Source organism: Mus caroli, chromosome 6 (assembly GCF_900094665.2).
Source record: "Mus caroli chromosome 6, CAROLI_EIJ_v1.1, whole genome shotgun sequence".
Lineage (NCBI taxonomy): Eukaryota > Metazoa > Chordata > Mammalia > Rodentia > Muridae > Mus > Mus caroli.
In genome coordinates, this window is record NC_034575.1 from 5,159,120 (window position 1) to 5,177,231 (window position 18,112).

General features: G+C 43.5%; 1 protein-coding gene across 1 annotated transcript in view; it reads left to right on the forward strand.

The window, feature by feature from the left end:
- The first annotated feature begins 10,985 nt into the window (after positions 1-10,985).
- Positions 10,986-18,112, forward strand: part of Nxph1 (neurexophilin 1) — a 296,218-nt gene continuing 289,091 nt past the window's right edge. The window contains exons 1-2 of the mRNA XM_021165241.2: positions 10,986-11,767; positions 12,586-12,749. Of these exons, the coding sequence (XP_021020900.1) occupies positions 12,696-12,749 (54 nt within the window). The 5' untranslated portion in view covers positions 10,986-11,767; positions 12,586-12,695. The remainder of the gene's footprint in view (positions 11,768-12,585; positions 12,750-18,112) is intronic.

The window sequence follows — 18,112 nt, forward strand, 5'->3', positions numbered from 1 at the left end:
AGAAGTCAGGGCTTCATTGCCTCAAAGTGAATATGATATTTTTAAAATGCCCTAAGAATACTCTATAACCTGTAAAATTTGTGTCACCTTTGTGGTTTTTTTTTTTTTTTTTTTTTTTTTTTTGGTGGATTGCCTAGGATGTTGTGTGAGATACGGGGTAAAACTGCATCCTTCCATCTTCCTATTTATTCATCGTGTCATTTATTATCATGTTTCTTTACATAGAGTAAGATTTTATATCTCATCTTACTTTGAATTGATTCTGGAAATTCCAGGTGACAGATTAAGCAGAAATTCCAAATTGTTACACTTGGTCCAACATTTTAAACAGTAAAATATATTACAAGTAGAACTATTTGCTGGAGTAGATAGGCTAAGAAAAACCTCACGCTACTGACATGCATATGGTAAGACACAAAATCTGAATGGCTTTAAAAACAAATAGCATTAAGATGAGATTTAGGTTCTTTATTAGTTATTTCCTAAGAGGAAAAGGTCCTTTAATTAAAGTAGCATTCCAGATAGGGATAATATTATAATTCAAATGGCAGAAAAATGGCCTATCAGGAACACTAAAAGTCAAGGTTTGAACAGGCCAGCTTTCAGCTTCCTTACAGGTCAATTTGAGGGATAGAAACTGAATCACAAGGTGTAAGAGGGAGAGCTGAGGAGAGGGGCTGAGAAGGACGACAGAGCGAAGGACAACAGTGATACTCCATTCACTATGCGATTTGAATGCTCTCTTGTGGGTGGGAACTCATACACAACCCGAAGGGCGTTGCTGAGATGCCGAGAGAGATGCTAATTCGATCCACCAAGTGTTGGAGTTTCCACCTGTCCTTACATGCGAATTCGCACGTCTGCTGCAGGTCTCTGCCAACAGTTGGTTTTTCAATGGGTCAATAAAGAGGCAGGACTTTTAGGATTCTCAGGCAAGAAATGTAGAGGAGAGAAGGAGATGAATCTCCAAAATGGGGGAGCAGTAAGATCAGACAAGAGCCTGCTGACATGTAAGAGGTTGGGAAGTGGCCCCTGGGGCCACTCCCCTGATTGGGTCTGGGGTAGCAGAAATCAAATATAGATTTAACAAGTATTAACTCAGGAATATTGGAGGGGGGTGCGTTACCCACATGGAGGTTCAGGAGTGGCCCAGCCATTGAGCTAGTAAGGTGTGTTAAAAATAATGCTCTCTCTCTCTCTTTCTCTTTCTCTCTCTCTCTCTCTCTCTCTCTCTCTCTCTCTCTCTCTGTGTCTCACTCTGTCTCTCTCTGTCTCTCTCATTCATGAATCCAGAGATCTTGGGCTGGTACAGAGCCACATGCACCCTCTGGGAGCACAGAGTCATTTAAACCATTTACTGCTACAACCAAGAGCTTTCCAAAAGGAGACGTGAACAGAAGGAAGCATTTAGCATCACTGAAGGTAAAGAAAGAATAGTAAATGAGCGAGTCATATATGATGTAGAGACTTGGGGAGAAGGAAGTTGGAGAGATCTTGTGAAGCATCTTGATAGGTTGGTGTACATTTACAAAGGTGCTCTTATCCAGGGTACCAGGTACTTTCTGTATCTCACTGGTCGTTCCCTGTCATACTTGGTTCACCAAAGCATTTGATTTAATCACTCATTTCTTTTTCTTTCCAACTATAGCACTAAGTGCCCACTCTCTATCTGCTTGGTCCAACCCATTCTCTGCCTCTTCTTACACTGAAGAGCTCCTGGAATCCTCTCTTCTTTCTCTGCACCTGTTTGACACTTTCATCTTTTTAAACACCATGAATATGCTGGTAATATCCAAATTCATATTATGATCTTAAAAGTTTCCCCTGAATTCTTGCCTCATGAGTCATCTCCATTGACGATCTCACAGGCATCTCAAATTTACCAGGCTCTAAGTTGAGCTGGCGACTACCTGCTTTTCTTTGCATGCCTACCTCTTCCAGAATCGTCTTCACCACAGAGAAGGGCACCCAGGGCAAGTAGTCAACAGTGTCTCTGACATTCCATCTTCAACCTTTCACACTGTGACCCCTGCCTTCTGTTATCACACATCCAGAGTCAGTTCTTGTTATCTCTTCATCTTTCATGCCACCAAGTCACTACGGCGTAGTAGTGTTTGGATTGCTTCAGTGACTGCCTGCCGCTCCTATGAGATGTTGCTGTTTTCCTTTGGGTTGTTATTGTTTTCGCACTTTTTCTTTTGAGACAGTCTTGCTTATGCAGCCAGACTGACCTTGAATTTGAGATCCTCTTGCTTGGGCCCTCTGGATACTGGAATTACTTTCTAGAGCCCAGCAAGTTGCTCTGGACACAGTATCTACAATAACAGTTAAAATGTGCCTTTGGATGTGTCACTTCTCTGCCAAGCTTAAGGCACACTGTAACATCTTATCAGGATAAATTGTTTCAATGCTCCCAGTTGCTACTCTGACTGTCACTTCTGTTTTCTTCTTTGTGTCACCTCTGTCTGGCTTACTCTTCCCTAGACAAAATGTCATTCTCCTTGCCTCTCCAATCCATTAAGTCTATCGCTGCTTAAACTTTCCTCACTTGCATTTCCTTCCACTAGAAAAGTTTTAGCCAATATTTCTAGATGGCTTACTACTTCACCTCTGATGTTAGCTCCACAAGAAGGCCCTCAACAACCACTGCATTTAAAACTGCTTCTGTGTTTTCACTCCTGTAGCTGTCTCCTGTCTCTTCTTCATCTCCTCTACAGAACGTACCCCCCCCCCCACTAACTTCTTATGTACTTCAAACGTTACCCTATTTATTGTTAGTCTCTGTAAGAATGTTAACTCCCTTGACAAGGATTTGTGTTGACTTCCTTACTGCTGTGTCTATAGTACCAAAGCTCATGGTTTTTTTGTTTTTTTTTTTTGGGGGGGGGGCTAATTGGCATCAAATTCCAATCAAGGGGAACAACATAAGGGAGGATCTCAGGTTGGAAATTATTGGAGGGCCATCCACAGTGCAAATGGTTGAAGCGACTGTTCTTGAGAACACTACATTGCTGCATCTTTTCAAAAGACTTTGTTTTCAATGACAGAATCATTATATTTACAAAATACAATGTGGTGTTACATGTATTCATTGTACAGTAACTAAACCAAATTAATTATGCTCTTAGTTTCCTTTTGTTTTTTATTGAGTATTTTATACATGCTTATAATGTGTTTGATCAAATATGCAGTCTTGATACTTGGGGTGAATGCCACTTTGACTAAAGCTGATTTGTACTCTAAGAAGTTTTTAAAATTCAAATCTACCACATTTGAAGGCAAATCTTCTCAAAGTTTATTTGGACAATTTTCCTCAAGATCACCTAGATACCTAAATATATACTTCTAAAGGCCAAAGCCTACGGGAATAAGCATCTTCTTAGTCAAAATTTGACTAAATAATACACATAAACCATCTAGGTAGAAATGAAGCAAGCTGGGGCATGGAAACTGTGGCGTAGTGTGCACTAGAGGCTTTCCAACTGTAGGATTGCTTATGGGATGGGAGGAGGCCATCAGGGACTTTCAGGTATGAGCTAAGCACTCCTCATGAGTTTCTCAGAGGCATTCCATCTCTATGTTCTCAGTGAGAGTTCTCTTGGGAAAAATGATTTCTTTAAAAAAAAAAGGATAAACATCTAATGTAATTCTGTTTTAGGCAGGAAAGAAAAGAATAGTTCTGTATGTGTGTCAAGAAGTTAAAGGACACATATGGTAAATTGTCTGAAGAAAAGGAACCAATTTTCGTGGGAGGGAAACATTTAATGAACATACACTGTACACTAGACCTCATACTAAACACTGGAAGACACAATAAAGAAGATACAGGCCATTCCACTGTAGGGTTCAGAACAGCAGAATGAGGCTTGTGACCTGACCTATAGAAAGATGGCTTCCTAGATACAGAGTCATGAAAATCTCAAGTTTTGCATACAGCTCTACCTCTACGATGAGGGTTGGTGGAAGAGATATCCTGAAAGAAACCCAGACCAGACAATGTGCTGGTCTATGAGATGTAGGCAAAACCAAAGAGAAGAAACCATGAAGTGTAAAGACTACGGTGAGCACATAAAACCTGTGGACTTCACTGGTGAAGCTAGAGAACTGTTATTTGGTAGGTATGCATGGGAGCGTGGTGTTAGCAATTCTGCTGAGTTCATCTTTAACACTGTGTATCAGAGCAACAGGTCATGGAGGCTGTTCTCTGCTAGTAGGAGGCATTTAACCCTTTAGGTCAAAGAGGGAGCAGGAAGAAGAAAAAAGGAGCCAGGAGTGATTAGTAAGAGAACTGAGCACAAGTGAGAAGAAGGAACTGGTTAAAGAGAGGGAAAGAGACCTGAGAAGAACGTTTTGATGGAGTTAGTTACTGGTACTACATATTCTATAGTGCACATGAAGAAAAAGCATGTGATTTGGGGAAAGTACACATTACTTTGGGTTCTGTCAGTGAAGTAATAGAAATATAGTCTAAGGCAGAACTGAAGAGTCCGAACACATGAGGAAGCAAGATCCACTGGTATCTATCCTATCAAGACTTTAACTACAGTAGAAGGAAAACTTTATAGTTCTCTTTTCACCAAAAAATGTACTTCAAAAGCCCAGGGCTAAAATGCCCAGTGCCAAGTTTTCCCATGGACATAGGTAACTAGGTCCAGAGTTGAGTTGGTTTAAACAAGAACAGGAGTTTACCTAGATTTCCTCTATTTCCCTTATCACCTGGTCTTAGGGCAGAGAATGGGGTAGAGAATGACTGTAATAAAGCTTTCTAGGGCAGTACTGGTATTGCTAACTAATCAATTTTGGCTGTGTTACTACAGAAAACAACCTCAAATCTTGACAGTTAAGAAGTAGGTAAAATTTTATTAAGTTTACATGACAGCAGATCAGCTTGCTATGTCTGACCCAGTTAACGTGTCACTTCACGTCTGTTTCACATGATTTTTGTGTTTCAGGTCCGTGTTGAAAGAAATAAATCTCTCTCCCTGTGTGTTCTGGCCTCCTGCTGGCTAGAGAAGCAAGTGGAAGAATACTATTCATGTTAAGCTGAGAGAGAGAGAGAGACAGACAGACAGACACACAGAGAGAGAGACAGACAGACAAACAGACACACACACACACACAGAAACAGAGACAGAGACAAGGCCTCATTTCACAAGAGGATTCTTGGCTAAGTTTCTTAGTCTCAGCAATCAAAATAATACCAACAAATAGGATCATATAGCCTATAGAGTAAAATAAGTTTGTGGTTGAGTCATGTTAATTTTAAGTATCCCTAAGGACATCTGTATGTTTATGTATATAACTGAGTATTTTGGTTGGAGGGAAATAATCAGAATTGGACTTAGGAACTTGGTTGTAACTGGATATTAGTAATAAAACTGTGGAGCTGTTAAAAGACAAGGTAGTCTTCTCAGGGCAAAAGGAGAAGCGGACTTACTGATGGAGTCTTCTACATGAGAAGAGTCTAATGCGCGAAGATCAGTGAATGAAGGAGTGGCTGGGCTTAGTTGAAAAACTTGCAAAATAGAGGTTCTGAAATCAAAATAGGGCGGTTACAAGCTGAAGGCAGGTGTAGTAATGTGCCAGTTACCCCCAGTTTGCTCTGTGTCAACCTCATTCAAAAAGAAGAGAATAAAGAAAATACACTTGTCTGATCTTATAGGTTTTCTTTCAAAACTAAATTCTTGGTTTAAGTTCAAGAGCTTACCAGGAGTACTGTGGGGAAAAAAAAGGCATAGTCCTGGTATGTGTATGTATTGTTCCATGGTAGGCATTATCCTTCTGAGAAATGCAGTTTTTGAGAAGTTATATCATCTATTTAACACAAAATTTGATATGAAATAATTTTACTTCGAATTTTGCCAAAAGTACATTATTATTAGTTGAAAGTTGAAACTGAAGAAGAACGAAGATCAAAGTGTGGACACTTTGCCCCTTCTTAGAATTGGAAACAATCACCCATGGAAGGAGTTACAGAGACAAAGTTTGGAGCTGAGACAAAAGGATGGACCATCTAGAGACTGCCATATCCAGGGATCCATCCCATAATTAGCCTCCAAACGATGACACCATTGCATACACTAGCAAGCGTTTGCTGAAAGGACCCTGATATAGCTGTCTCTTGTGAGACTAGGCCGGGGCCTAGCAAACACAGAAGTGGATGCTCACAGTCAGCTATTGGATGGATTACAGGGCCCCCAATCTAGGAGCTAGAGAAAGTTTCCAAGGACCTAAAGAGATCTGCAACCCTGTTGGTCCAACAACATTATGAACTAACCAGTACCCCGGAGCTCTTGACTCTAGATGCATATGTATCAAAAGATGGCCTAGTCAGCCATCACTAGAAAGAGAGGCCCATTGGACATGTAAACTTTATATGCCCCAGTACAGGGGAACGCCAGGGCCAAAAAATCAGAATGGGTGGGTAGGGAAGTAGGGGGAAGGGTATGGGGGACTTTTGGAATAGCATTGGAAATGTAATTGAGGAAAATNCGTAATAAAAAAACAAACAAACAAAAAACACAATATGTGATTCTTATGACCCGATTCCTGATGTTAAACAGAGTGAAAGTTCAGGGTAGCTGTTTTCATTTATTTGATGTTCAAATAGGAAATTAGGAGGCTTGTTGCTTCCTTGTGAAATCCCTATTCGAACAAGGTCTAATAATGAAAAATAGTCTTACCTCTATAAAGTAGCCTTTGTTCCCTGTCTAAGTCATTTTGTTTAAGTCTCTGGCTTCATAATATCTAATCAGGGCAAAAGTTGGAACAACATTAGTGTCTCAACAAAATCTAGGAATGTTAGAAGATGAAGATAAAATATATATACATTTTCAGATGGATTTTCTGCTTCTGGTTACCACAAGACTAGGCATCATTGTTCTCAAGAATCCTCTCTCCACATGGACTGGAGTTCTAGTGTTCTTTCTAGCTAAAAGCAAACACTGTATTTTGCTTTGTTCACAGAACATTGGCTGTCAAGTTCTTTGTCTTAATGATTCTGCTTTAGGGAACTGTCAGTTAATCTCTGGGGGGACCATTATGACAAATTTCTGTAATTAGATTATGATGCAAAGGTTTGTTTAGTTACAATATTTAAAAATTGTAATTATAATTTTGGGTATGACCTCAATCTTTCTATTGAGTACATCCAACTTCCCTTTCAAGGCTGGCTGTCTTTAATTTCTCTTTTTGTATTCATTTTCTTGCTGAAGTTTGTGAGTATAATTAAAACCAACCTACCTTTGAGAACCCCGAGTTCGTCGCCTAGCAGAATAAATGAAATATGGACACAAAGACTGAGCATATAAATTACCTCTAAAAGGAAAAATGCCTTTTACATTGAGCTTTTGATTTTCTGTATGTTTTTCTTTCCAGAACTTGATGGCTATTTTTTCTCTCTAGTTCATTGATCTTGTTATTAAAGCATTCTTGTTATTAGCCAAATGCAACTACATTGAAACAGCAAATACTCTAGGCTTGTAAAAACAAAACAAAACCCAACACTTCACCACTTCTCAAATGATCCTTCTTTACACTAGCAAAACACCTTGGGGGTGTGGAGGGGTCAGAAGTTTACTTAGTTGTCTTGGGTGACATTTAGGAATTCTGGAAAAGGAATAGAAATAGCTTTGCCCCTTTTGTAAGAAATATTCATAAATATAATAAGGATGCCAGTCTAGGTGTAGATTCTCATAAATCAATGACATTAAAAACATGTGCAGAACAATTTCTATGAGAGTGTGGTATGATTAATACAATAGAGTCAACCCTTGACCTAGAGAAAAGGTTAGAAGGATGAGGCAGGAAAGAAGTGCAAAGAAAACTGATTAAATCCACAAACACCCTGAGACTCATTGGAGTGTTGAACAAAATAATGTACTTTTAAATTGCTAACATCCCTAAAATCATCTTGTGATATGCATATCACAAAAGTGATATGCAATCACTTTTGTGACACAGTCAAGTTTTTAGAAACAGGTATAGCTCCTTGTTTAATTACATATAATAAAATAAGCTTTATTTATTATCTAACCTTACTCCTTCATTAGCTAGAGGTGGGTGCTGAGACCAGTGGACCCTTTAGGCACTTGCCCAAGGCTGTATAACACAGGAGTATCAGCTTATAATGAATTCAGGATAGAAAAATTATTCAGCTTTACATTTTTGGTGCCATCAAGAAAAGAAATAGGTATAACTTTGTGCTATGTGCAGAAAATGCATATAATTCAGCCTGGAGCTTAAGCAAGATCACAGCTGGGTGCTTCGTAACAACAGTTTCCTGTTTTACTTACTTAGATTTGGGGTAAAATATGATATTCAATGTGTTTTAAGATATGTTCATTGTAGGACTTTTTTTTTTTTTTTTTGTAAAATTTGATGTTAGTTTCTATTTCTCTCTTCTCTTTAATCCCAAGATAAATCAATGACAACTCTTGCATTTCCTACCCATGCCAAAAAGGTAATTGGGTCTAACCGAATTAACAGTATCTTTCAAATATACTATAAATTTAATGTTATGATTTAATTATCAGAAAATTACTTAATATCTTCATTTCCCTTTGAGGATGGCCCTTTGAACTCATTTGAAACATGTATTATTTAAATAGAAATAAGCTTTATACCACTAGTCTTCATACATTTGACCAGGTAGACTTGAAGCACAAAAGGTGATGGTTATGTTTTGATGGGGTTGTTTCCTATGGAGGGAAAGGATGATTTTTTTTTTTTTTTAAATAGAGCTCCTAGCATAGTTTGAACTCTGAAAAAACTACTGCTATTGCTCTTCGGGAAGATTGCTATCACTGTGGGTTGTGGAGCGCTGAAACAGAAGAATGTTTAAGGATTATGTTCTTGCTTTTGATTTTTAAAAGAAGCCACGGGAAGGCAGGCAGAGATGCTGTGTTTGTGCCCCTCCCATGACTATTGGGTCATTAAAATGGAAGAGATCTAACAGGAACAATCATGGCTCCTGGTATTTTTCTGATTAAGGAAATTACTTCTCTGGTGACATAAAAAGTGGTACATTCTTGTTTTCTATCCCAGGTCAAGTAGCTTGTAGGATCCTATACATGTAAATATCCGGACAGACATTCTCAGGTTATTAACATAGAAAAGCTCTTTGGCATCTGACCTGACCTGCCACAGAATAAAGTGTCTGACCATTTCTCAGGGCTGGGTTCCTGTGGTGCTTTTCTTAAATAATCAGTCCCATTCAGACGGAGATTTCAAGGTCACTGATCTTGCAGCATGCATATATATATACACACACGGTGGAATGTTTTCGAAGAATGTGAGGAAAATAGCTTAGTATAGCTCAAAGCTGTCTTTCTTCATTTGTTTTTCCCAAAGGCCAGAAAACATGTTCACTCAGGAAAGCACTGTGCTTGGGCATCCAGGTGAGCATCTACTCCTGTTCTATGCTCTAGACTGGGAGGATCTGGGAACTTGGGTGCAAGTGGCCATTATGTTTAAACTATGAATCTTAGAGGGTGAAACTAGTTAAAACATTGTCCATGTTTTCACTGTTCGGCAGCAGATATAGATGTTTCCATACTTCAATTTTTCTTCTTTAAGCTTTATGGAACATAAAAATTCTAATAAATGAAAAGATCCAAGTCAGCATTGACATCATGCTATGAATCCAAGTATATTAGTTTTAAAGAGTTTTCCAGAATCCTCATTAGAAAGCATGCTTCACTCCTACTCTGCCTCAATGAATTCCAAGTGATTACAGAGGCAGGGTACAACTTATGAAATTAGGAGAGTTTTCCTTTTAAAGAGCCAGTTCTAGTGGGAAGATAATACATTCCTCAAAGCATAGGAAACTCAGTGCTGAAGCGGGATCTAATTTGTAGCCTTTTGGAAAGATCGGATTCTCAATGGGCACCCTCTGGCTACTGCTCATGAGCCTGGGACTTTTGTTTGACTGTCACTGCTATGTTTGCTGGGTATCCTGGGCTCACTAAGGGAATTCAGCCAATGATTAACACGTCTAATATGCACACTGAGTCTGGGTCACAGAGACTGGAACAGAATCCACAGAGCCTGGGGTGTCCAAGAGGGTGGGGTGGGGTGGTGGAGAAACTCTAATGCTCATTAAAAATCCCAATTCTAATTTGGTGCTATGAACTCAGGCTCCTGAGGTATAGACTAACATCAGAACATTGTCCGTAGTGTGTATCTATCACTCAAGACCAGGCTCTGACTAATGGAGAGCGAAATAGCCAGCATTCGAGAAAGGCCTTTATTGCTGCCCACCCCTGCGGCCTGAAAGTGGGCATGTTAGAAGAGAGACCTAGTCTCAGTCTTCATGGAGCTGATCCCAAGCTTGAGTGTGGGAGAGGGTGAAGACCACAGGGAAAGAACCAGAGCTGCGGTTTGAGGGGGAATGGTGGGCGCTTGGGGAAGCATGGGCATATGGAGAGAATGGGTTTGGGAAAATATTTAAACATAAGTAAAAAGATGCAAGGGCACAGAAAAGACTTAGGGGAGAGAAGGAGAGAGGGAAGAGCAAGAGAGAAAGAGGAGAGAGGGACAGATAGAACACAGATAGAAAATTTTATCCCCTTTTCTTGTTTTGCCCAGCCCTCAGAGAAGAGTCCAGAGTCCAAGGTCGCACAGTCCTCTCTGCTGCCTCGCTCGCTGAATGGCTGGCAGTCCGCAGCATCCCCGCCTCTGGCCACCGCAGCCACAGGTTTACGGTTCCAGCAGCAGCGCCCCTCCCGAAGCCAACTGGAGCACCCTACTCTCTTCTGCACCCACCGTTGCCCCCGTGCACCTCCCTGCCTCACTCCTCGCCACTCCCCTGGCGGTCGCTCTCCTCCCAACGACCCCCTCCCCCCAGGGGGCGCTTTGGCCACCAGAGACGCAAGCAGGACTCATTCCTCCCTGAGGGCCAGGAGGCCCGCAGAGAGCCTGAGAGTGGAATCTATTTACACGCGGTATTAATTAGTCTTTGAGGAGTCGTTCACCCACGTGCCAATGTAATTGTTGGTGTCCCGGCTGTAGGCTCGACCAGCCGCGACCGGGAAGAGAAAACCCGCTCACTCGTGGCGGGGAGTTGAAACCGCGCTCTGTGGAGCGTCCCCCGGTGGCCGGGCAGGACCTCGGACAGCGCCCGCGACACCAATCCTTAGTCGCTTTGGGGCTTTCCAGTCTTGCTGGTAAAGCTGGGGCTGATTCCAGTGCTTGCAGCTTCCAAATTTTCGCCACCACACCCCTTCTGAAACTGGGACTCATCGCGCCTGTTGTGTGGCTTTCTTTTTCTTCCGAAAGGTTCGGGTCTTATCGCTCAAGTTCAAGTCCGGAGGACTTGCCCAGTCTCCTCCCCTTAAGTCATTCTCTATCCTCTGGCAACCGCGGAAATCCGGGAGTCCTAGGCTGCTGGTGTCAGTGCCAACACAGGCAGTCCGGGTCGGTCGGGTGCAGCAACCGGGCGCATTCGTCTCTCTCCCTCCCTTTCTTCCTTCCTCCGTCGTCTTCTCTACCTGCCCCTCCTTCTCTTGCCTCTTAAGTTTCCTGCACCGGGAATCCAACTGTGCCAAGCCTAGGCTCCCGCGGACCAATCCGGATCGCGACCCGGGCACTGGGACAACGACTCCGCCAAGGCTGGACGAGGCAGCTGGACCTGTCCTCGCCCGAGCATGGAGACGGAGCTCCGGGGAGGGCACGTCCCGGGCGCTGGAGACTCCAGGCCGTAGTAGCTCCTCCATGGAGCCTGTTCAGAGCGGTTCTTGCTCGCTGCATTTGCCTCCAGTCCTGTGCGGTATGTACCGGTCGCCTCCACCGTTCTTGGCAGGGACACGTTGGGGCAGGGTGGTGGTCATCACCAGGAAAGGGCAGCGGGGTGAAACTCTACTTGGGCATAAGGCATGTCTGATAGGTGACCCTCAGAGTCCCAGACAGGTTTCTACTGTAGAAGTTAGCAACTGGCTGCGCCCCTTCGTTCAAAAAAGTAGTGTTAAGGATGTGATTGTGGGTGTCTATCTGTATTTCAGGAGGTTCGAATGGGTAAACTGAGCCCCGCTTTCCTATATGCAAATTGCACCCCTCCCCCCCATTTCACGGGTACCTAATCCGGGTCAGTTCTACCTACCCTTTCCCTGCCCGCGCCCCCCTCGCTCAGTCTCTTGCTCGCTTGCTTTTGCTATCTCTCTCTGCTGCTGTGTACGTGTGTGAACCCTGCCAGGGCTGGCGAAGAACCAGCCGCCGCCTTTAGTCCCAGCCTCCCGCCTTCAAACACTAGGGCAGGTCTGGCTGCCAGAGACAGTTGGCCTTCTAACCAGCCTGTGAGCTGCTCTCTCTGTGCCTAACCCCTTCTGGCCTCCGCCGTTCCGGCGCTGGCTTCCCAGACGCGCCGGGCTCTGGGAACCCCCTGCCACCGCTCAAGCCCGCCCGCTCACCCGCCCGCCTGCGGACCGCACTCGCTTGTTTCTGGAGCTGGATTGGCTCGCTTTTCCAATCTTTGCGTCCCCCTTCCCAGCTTTTTGACTCCATCACTCCACACCAAGACCCCCTTTCCCCTCGCTTGATCGTCAGCCTTGTCCGCGTGGTCATGGGATGTCTAATTTCATTTGTATCTAGGCTGCTGAGAGCGCTCCCTGCTCTGTAAAGTGGATGTCAGGTGGATCTATGTTTTTGAAGGAACAAAGACTCAGCCAAGGCACCGCCAAGGAAGTTTGAGAGGAGGGAGGATGCAGGCTGCGTGCTGGTACGTTCTTCTCCTCCTGCAGCCCACCGTCTACTTGGTAAGTCGCGATCCGTCCGGCATCTTTGAGATACCTCCCTAGCCTGGAGGCCAAGCAACTGGGGTGAGAGGAGGGGGGTGCGGGAGGGCGAGGCCGCCAGTTCAGTGAGAGCTGAGTGTTCCCAGAGAGTGGAAGAACTTTGGGAAGCTTTGATTTGGATTCCTGCGAGAGTTTTTCAGGCTCTCATCCTCATTTTTTGCTCTATTTTCCGTCTCCCGGATCATGATTCTTAACAGCGACTAGTGTACAGGACCTTATAGGTCCAGAAACCAGGAGGTAGTCAGCGAGGATGCCTTGGGAGGAAGGGGAGAAGAAAAGTATTGGGAATCATGAAACTCTTAGCAGCACTTCTTCCCCCACCTAGTTTAAATGAAAGGGGGTGGAGGTGGGGTTGAAGAGCTGAACAGGAATCTACTCACTGCCCCCACTGCCCCAGCGCCCCCAGTTTGGGTTTGTGGCACATGAAGAAAGTGGAGGTAACTTCCTGAGACTTACAGGGGTGCAGCTGGCGTAAGTTTATCCGCCAGACACATAGCAAACGACCAGGCAGTTAGGTCAGAGATACACCTGCAAACAAAACCCTCCCGCTCCTTCCAAGGTCTAGTTGCCATCAAATAACAGAAGCATAGTCTCAGTGAGGGGTTTCTTTTTAGAGAATGGCAAGCCTTGTCACTAGGGGAGAGAATCTTGTCCTGTCCAGGTTCCTCCAGAATCAGTTTTCGGAGGTTTGGACTTGACACAATCTTTGAACCGACGCGGGGAGAATCGCTCTGTGTGGCTAGGGAGTTATGGGCATCGCCGTGAGCCTAGGAGAGTGTGATATTTTCTCCGCGTTTGATTTCTCAGAGGGCCAGGGACACTCGCGTTCTGCCGGCGAGGTTGAGCCTAGTGCTCCGAACTCCACAGCAGATTCCGGGCCACCGGAGTGCACCGAAAACTCAAGGTGTTCTGTGGAGGGGCGAAGAGCGCAGGCGCTGCGGTAGCAGCAGGAGTTTTCTAAACCGTCTGGATAAATGGGACTAAGAGTGGTGTTAGTGTCTTTCATTCCCAAGAGCTTCAGAATCCACCAGCCCCGATACTGTGCTATCCCTGCAAGTGGCCGTGTTTTTTGGTCTTAGCTCGGGCGTCTGCGATCGCGGGGCTGAGAGTTCTGTGAATCCGGTACATATGCGCGCGCGTGTGAGTACGTGTATTTACCCGGTTCCGGCTTCCGGCTGCATCTCAAGAACCCTCAGCGTTGCCAGTCTTTGCACCTTTATCGCCTGACTGTAGCAGAAGCAGACGCCAGAGGGCGCTGTGCATCAATGTCCTCGCCCACAGGACACCTTGGGGGTAAACAGGTGAAAGCCAGGGCAGCCAATCCAAAAGACAGCTTTTCTGACTGTCGCCGGTCCGTGCTTTCCCCGCTAGAATGCAGACGAATGCAAAAGGTGTCCTTCCTATTGCCCACCTTCGGTCATTATTGCTCTCACCTGTGTCCCGTAAACCCACTGACATTGAAGACCCGGAGTTGGAGGGCAGAAAGTTCCATCAAAGAAAACAAAGTCTTTTTTATTTATTATTTATTTTTTAAATTGGGTAAGGTGGGAGGGAGTGAAAAGAGTGAAAGTCTTAGGGGAGGAACACCTTTGATCCCCTTGATCCGTACAACAACCGTGCCCCTCCTCTCCCGCACACCTTATGATTAGAAATCTCTGGACTGTCTTATGTCCTTGGGCTGTGCTCACACACCCAAGGCCAGGGCTCTCAGCCATGGTCCAGTTTATTGCTTGAAGCGAGTATTTCGATAGTCTGGAAAATAATCTATCAAAAGCAGAAGTGAAATCAATACGTTGTGTTAAATTTTAAATGTGTTTGTTGGCAGTTAAACCGTTTTCCACTCATTACAACAACAGTGCTGGATTTATTCTAATGCGCCGGCATTCTCAACAACAAGCGCATTAATTCTCCTTTAATTGTAAACTGGGAGCATTTGAAAACCATTCAGTGTGCAAACTATGCTGATTCAATTACCGTTTAGTTACAGACTTCATTACCTGAATGCCTTTTGGCAATACAGAGAAAGGAGACAATTTTTCCAATTTCACTCAAAACAATACGAAATGTGAACAATAAAAAAGAGAAGGCGATTTAGAAGTCCATTCTTTTCTCTCCAATCTAAAGTTGTTTTGTGTGTCGGGGATTAGAAACCACACACACCACAAAAACAAAAGACTGGTGGCTGTGGCCCAAGACGATCTTTCAGGGATTGCAACCCCATAGCTATTTGCCAGGAAAATTCCAGGCTGTTTTCCTGGAGGAGGAAGCTGACTTTTACCATAAAAATGGGTTCCAAAGGATGAATTGGGCACTTCATGTTAGGGGGGATTTAGGTAAATGAAGAAGTAGGGAGTCTTAATTAAAACTCTGAAGCAATGATCAGAAGAAAACACCCCCTCCCCCACAGAGAGAGAGAGAGAAAGAGAGAGAGAGAGAGAGAGAGAGAGAGAGAGAGAGAGCACTTCTTTTTGTGAGTTCCATCAAGCACCAGCTACATACAGCATGAGAACCAAGTATTCATCGTGACTGAATCCGGGGACATTTCAACCCTTTGCTACAGACAGATGCATACAGGTTAGCTACTGCAGCTTCAAGTTAAACCCCAAGAAGGCAAGGTAGCAGAAAACCAGAGACCAAACAAAACAAAAACCCCAAATTAAAGCAAACCCCAAACCATTACTTTATTATTTTTTTCCTTGAGCTATCATGAGCCCGGGAGGAGTTAATAAGTAAGTCTTTGCTTTTGTGAATTACCCCATCAGTTAAATGACTCAACACACTGTGGCTTGCTTCCTAGCTAATGTTTCCAGTACACCCTTCCTTTATGGGTAGGGGATCCCAGCTACATTTCCCAAGGAGTAATTCCCACATGTTGAGCAAGTCTTGTTTAGTTATTCCTATACAGACGTATTTTATGTTCCTGCTTATAGAACATGAGTTTAAGTGTTTCTGAATTCTGAGAGTCATTCTTATGAGGGACAAGCCTCTGTTTGGCACCAGTGCTCCAGACCCCACAGCCAGCATGTGGGTAAATGTTCACAGTGTGTTTCTTGGCCCAAAGGTTTCTGAATGTCTGTCTTAAGTTGAGGGTTTTAATTTACTGTGTGTTTATTTCGTGTTTATTGAGAGATGGGTCTATCTTGTCTCATACCAGAAGCACGCTCTCTCTCTCTCTCTCTCTCTCTCTCTCTCTCTCTCTCTCTCTCTCTCTCTCTTGCAAGGGGGATCTGAAAACAAGCATGCCTGCAGGTATAGCATCTGAAAACCACTATCTTGAATTCTCAAGTTTCACCACTGGGCAAACTCTAAATATAAACAAACAAACAAACAACAAATGAGGCAGGAAACCATGCTTATAAATAAATGTAAGGAAAGCTGTTGTTTACTAAATGTTGTGTATTTCAGATCTAACCATCTGAATAGCAGGAGGAAATCTTTGGTATGACTTGTTATCTTTATTAAAGTCCTGCAGTCTTTAGTCTCCTTTCTTTATTCTCTGGACTGATTCCAGGATATTTTAAATATGAGATAATGAGATAAAGAGACTATAGCTGTTAAGTCAAATTAAAGTGCACACTAGGTAAAGTGGACAAATATGGCTTCTTATTTTGTTTTTGTTTTGTTTTTTTAAGAAAATGGGGCATAAGGGCTAGAAACTTGATTTATAAGCTGAAGACCACACCAGGGAAAAGGTTCTCCCAGGAGAGAATGTGACAACTCAAAGAGTGAAGTGGATTTGATGGCACTCCTGCACACACAAAGAAAAGTTATTCAGAAATAGAGTCCAGAGAATCTGACAAAGGAAAGATACTGTTAGCGGAATCATTTGTACATTCATAGCACTATCCTAATGGAGAGGTACCTTCAGTGTTGTTAGGAGTTACAATAGCTAATAACTTGGTTGTTTTCTTAGTCAAAATAGGCAATAATTGAAAATCTTTTCCAAATCTTTGGACACAGTGTTTTAGCTCATACCTATACTGCCCAAATTGTTACCAGGTAAAACACCAGGTGAATTTAACTCACCATGAAGATGGTAGTTAGGGGAATAGGAAGGCCAAAGGAAAAACAGGAGAGCAGGCACTCAGACTAGGTCTATATACTTCCTGTCCTTTAGAGACTAAGGTAGCTGCTCACTGAAAGCTTTAATCAACTTGAAATTATTTCTTATAGTAGATAAAGATAGCTACCCAGTCACAACCAGCAGTGTTTTCTGTTAAAGCTTGGTCTTAGAGGCAGCATAAAAAATTTCTCCTTAGGCCGAATTTCCTCTTTGTGCCCCAGAGCACAGGGCCAGGTACAGGATTAAGCTCAGATAGTTTGAGAACCCTGTGCCTTAGCAGCTCATCATGGGGTATTGTCAGTCCCAGTGTGCATTTTGGGCCTCGTCAGGACAGGGAGAGGGCCTTTTCTCCTTCCAGGTTCTTTCCCAAAAGGCTCAATCCTACCTTAGCCAGGAAAGCAGCTCTAGGAAGTGTGAGAAGCATTGGGCAGTTCACCCTTTTGTCCCATTTACAGGAGTATTATCATGGCCTTGGACCTTCTAGTGTGAGCTCCCACGACACTGCCTTCTGCATTGGGGCAGGAGGGAGAAAAAACCAGAAATTCACCAACTCTGTTGCTGGTATTTTCCCAGAAACCTATTAAATTTGTGGCTTCTTTTGTGTGAGGCTGATTTCTATTTGGCTTTAAATTGTTGATGGCTATTTTCCCTTTAATGAAAGTGTTGTCTGGGTGAAAAATATATCCGGTGGAAGGGAAATTGGTTGATTTTTTTTGAGACAGGTGCCCAATGTCCTACTTTTCTATCCTAGGGAAGATTTTCTGCAGACTACAGAAATTGACAGCATTGTCCTGGTAATAACCGACGTCGACAATATTTTCAAAAGGGCATTTGAGTGATGAAAGCATATGGATATTGCTTTTTCAAATAAGCAATTCTCTGTCCTGGGTTTCTTTGATTTTATAAGGGGTGGAGAATGGAGTTGGGAGCATCAAAGGAGAAAAGTCCACATCCTGGCAAAGAGATGCCTGCTTCCTGTTCTCCCTGTCCTCAAGTACTGAAGCGATTGCCGCCTTTAGGCTGGAGTTCCGGAGATCCTAACAGCCAGCCAGTGAAGTTCCCCAGTGTTGGTGTTAAGAGTCAAAGGGGAATGAGAGGAAGGAGCAGTATGACGCATGCCTTCCTTTTCTCTGCCCTTAGAGCAGGCCAGTGCAAGCTCGGCAAGTTTGCCGGTTTTCATTTTCAAACATCAGGCTAGAAAGTACGCCTTCCTTCCTTCCTTCTTTCCTTCCTTCTCTCCTCCTCCTCCTCCTCCTCCTCC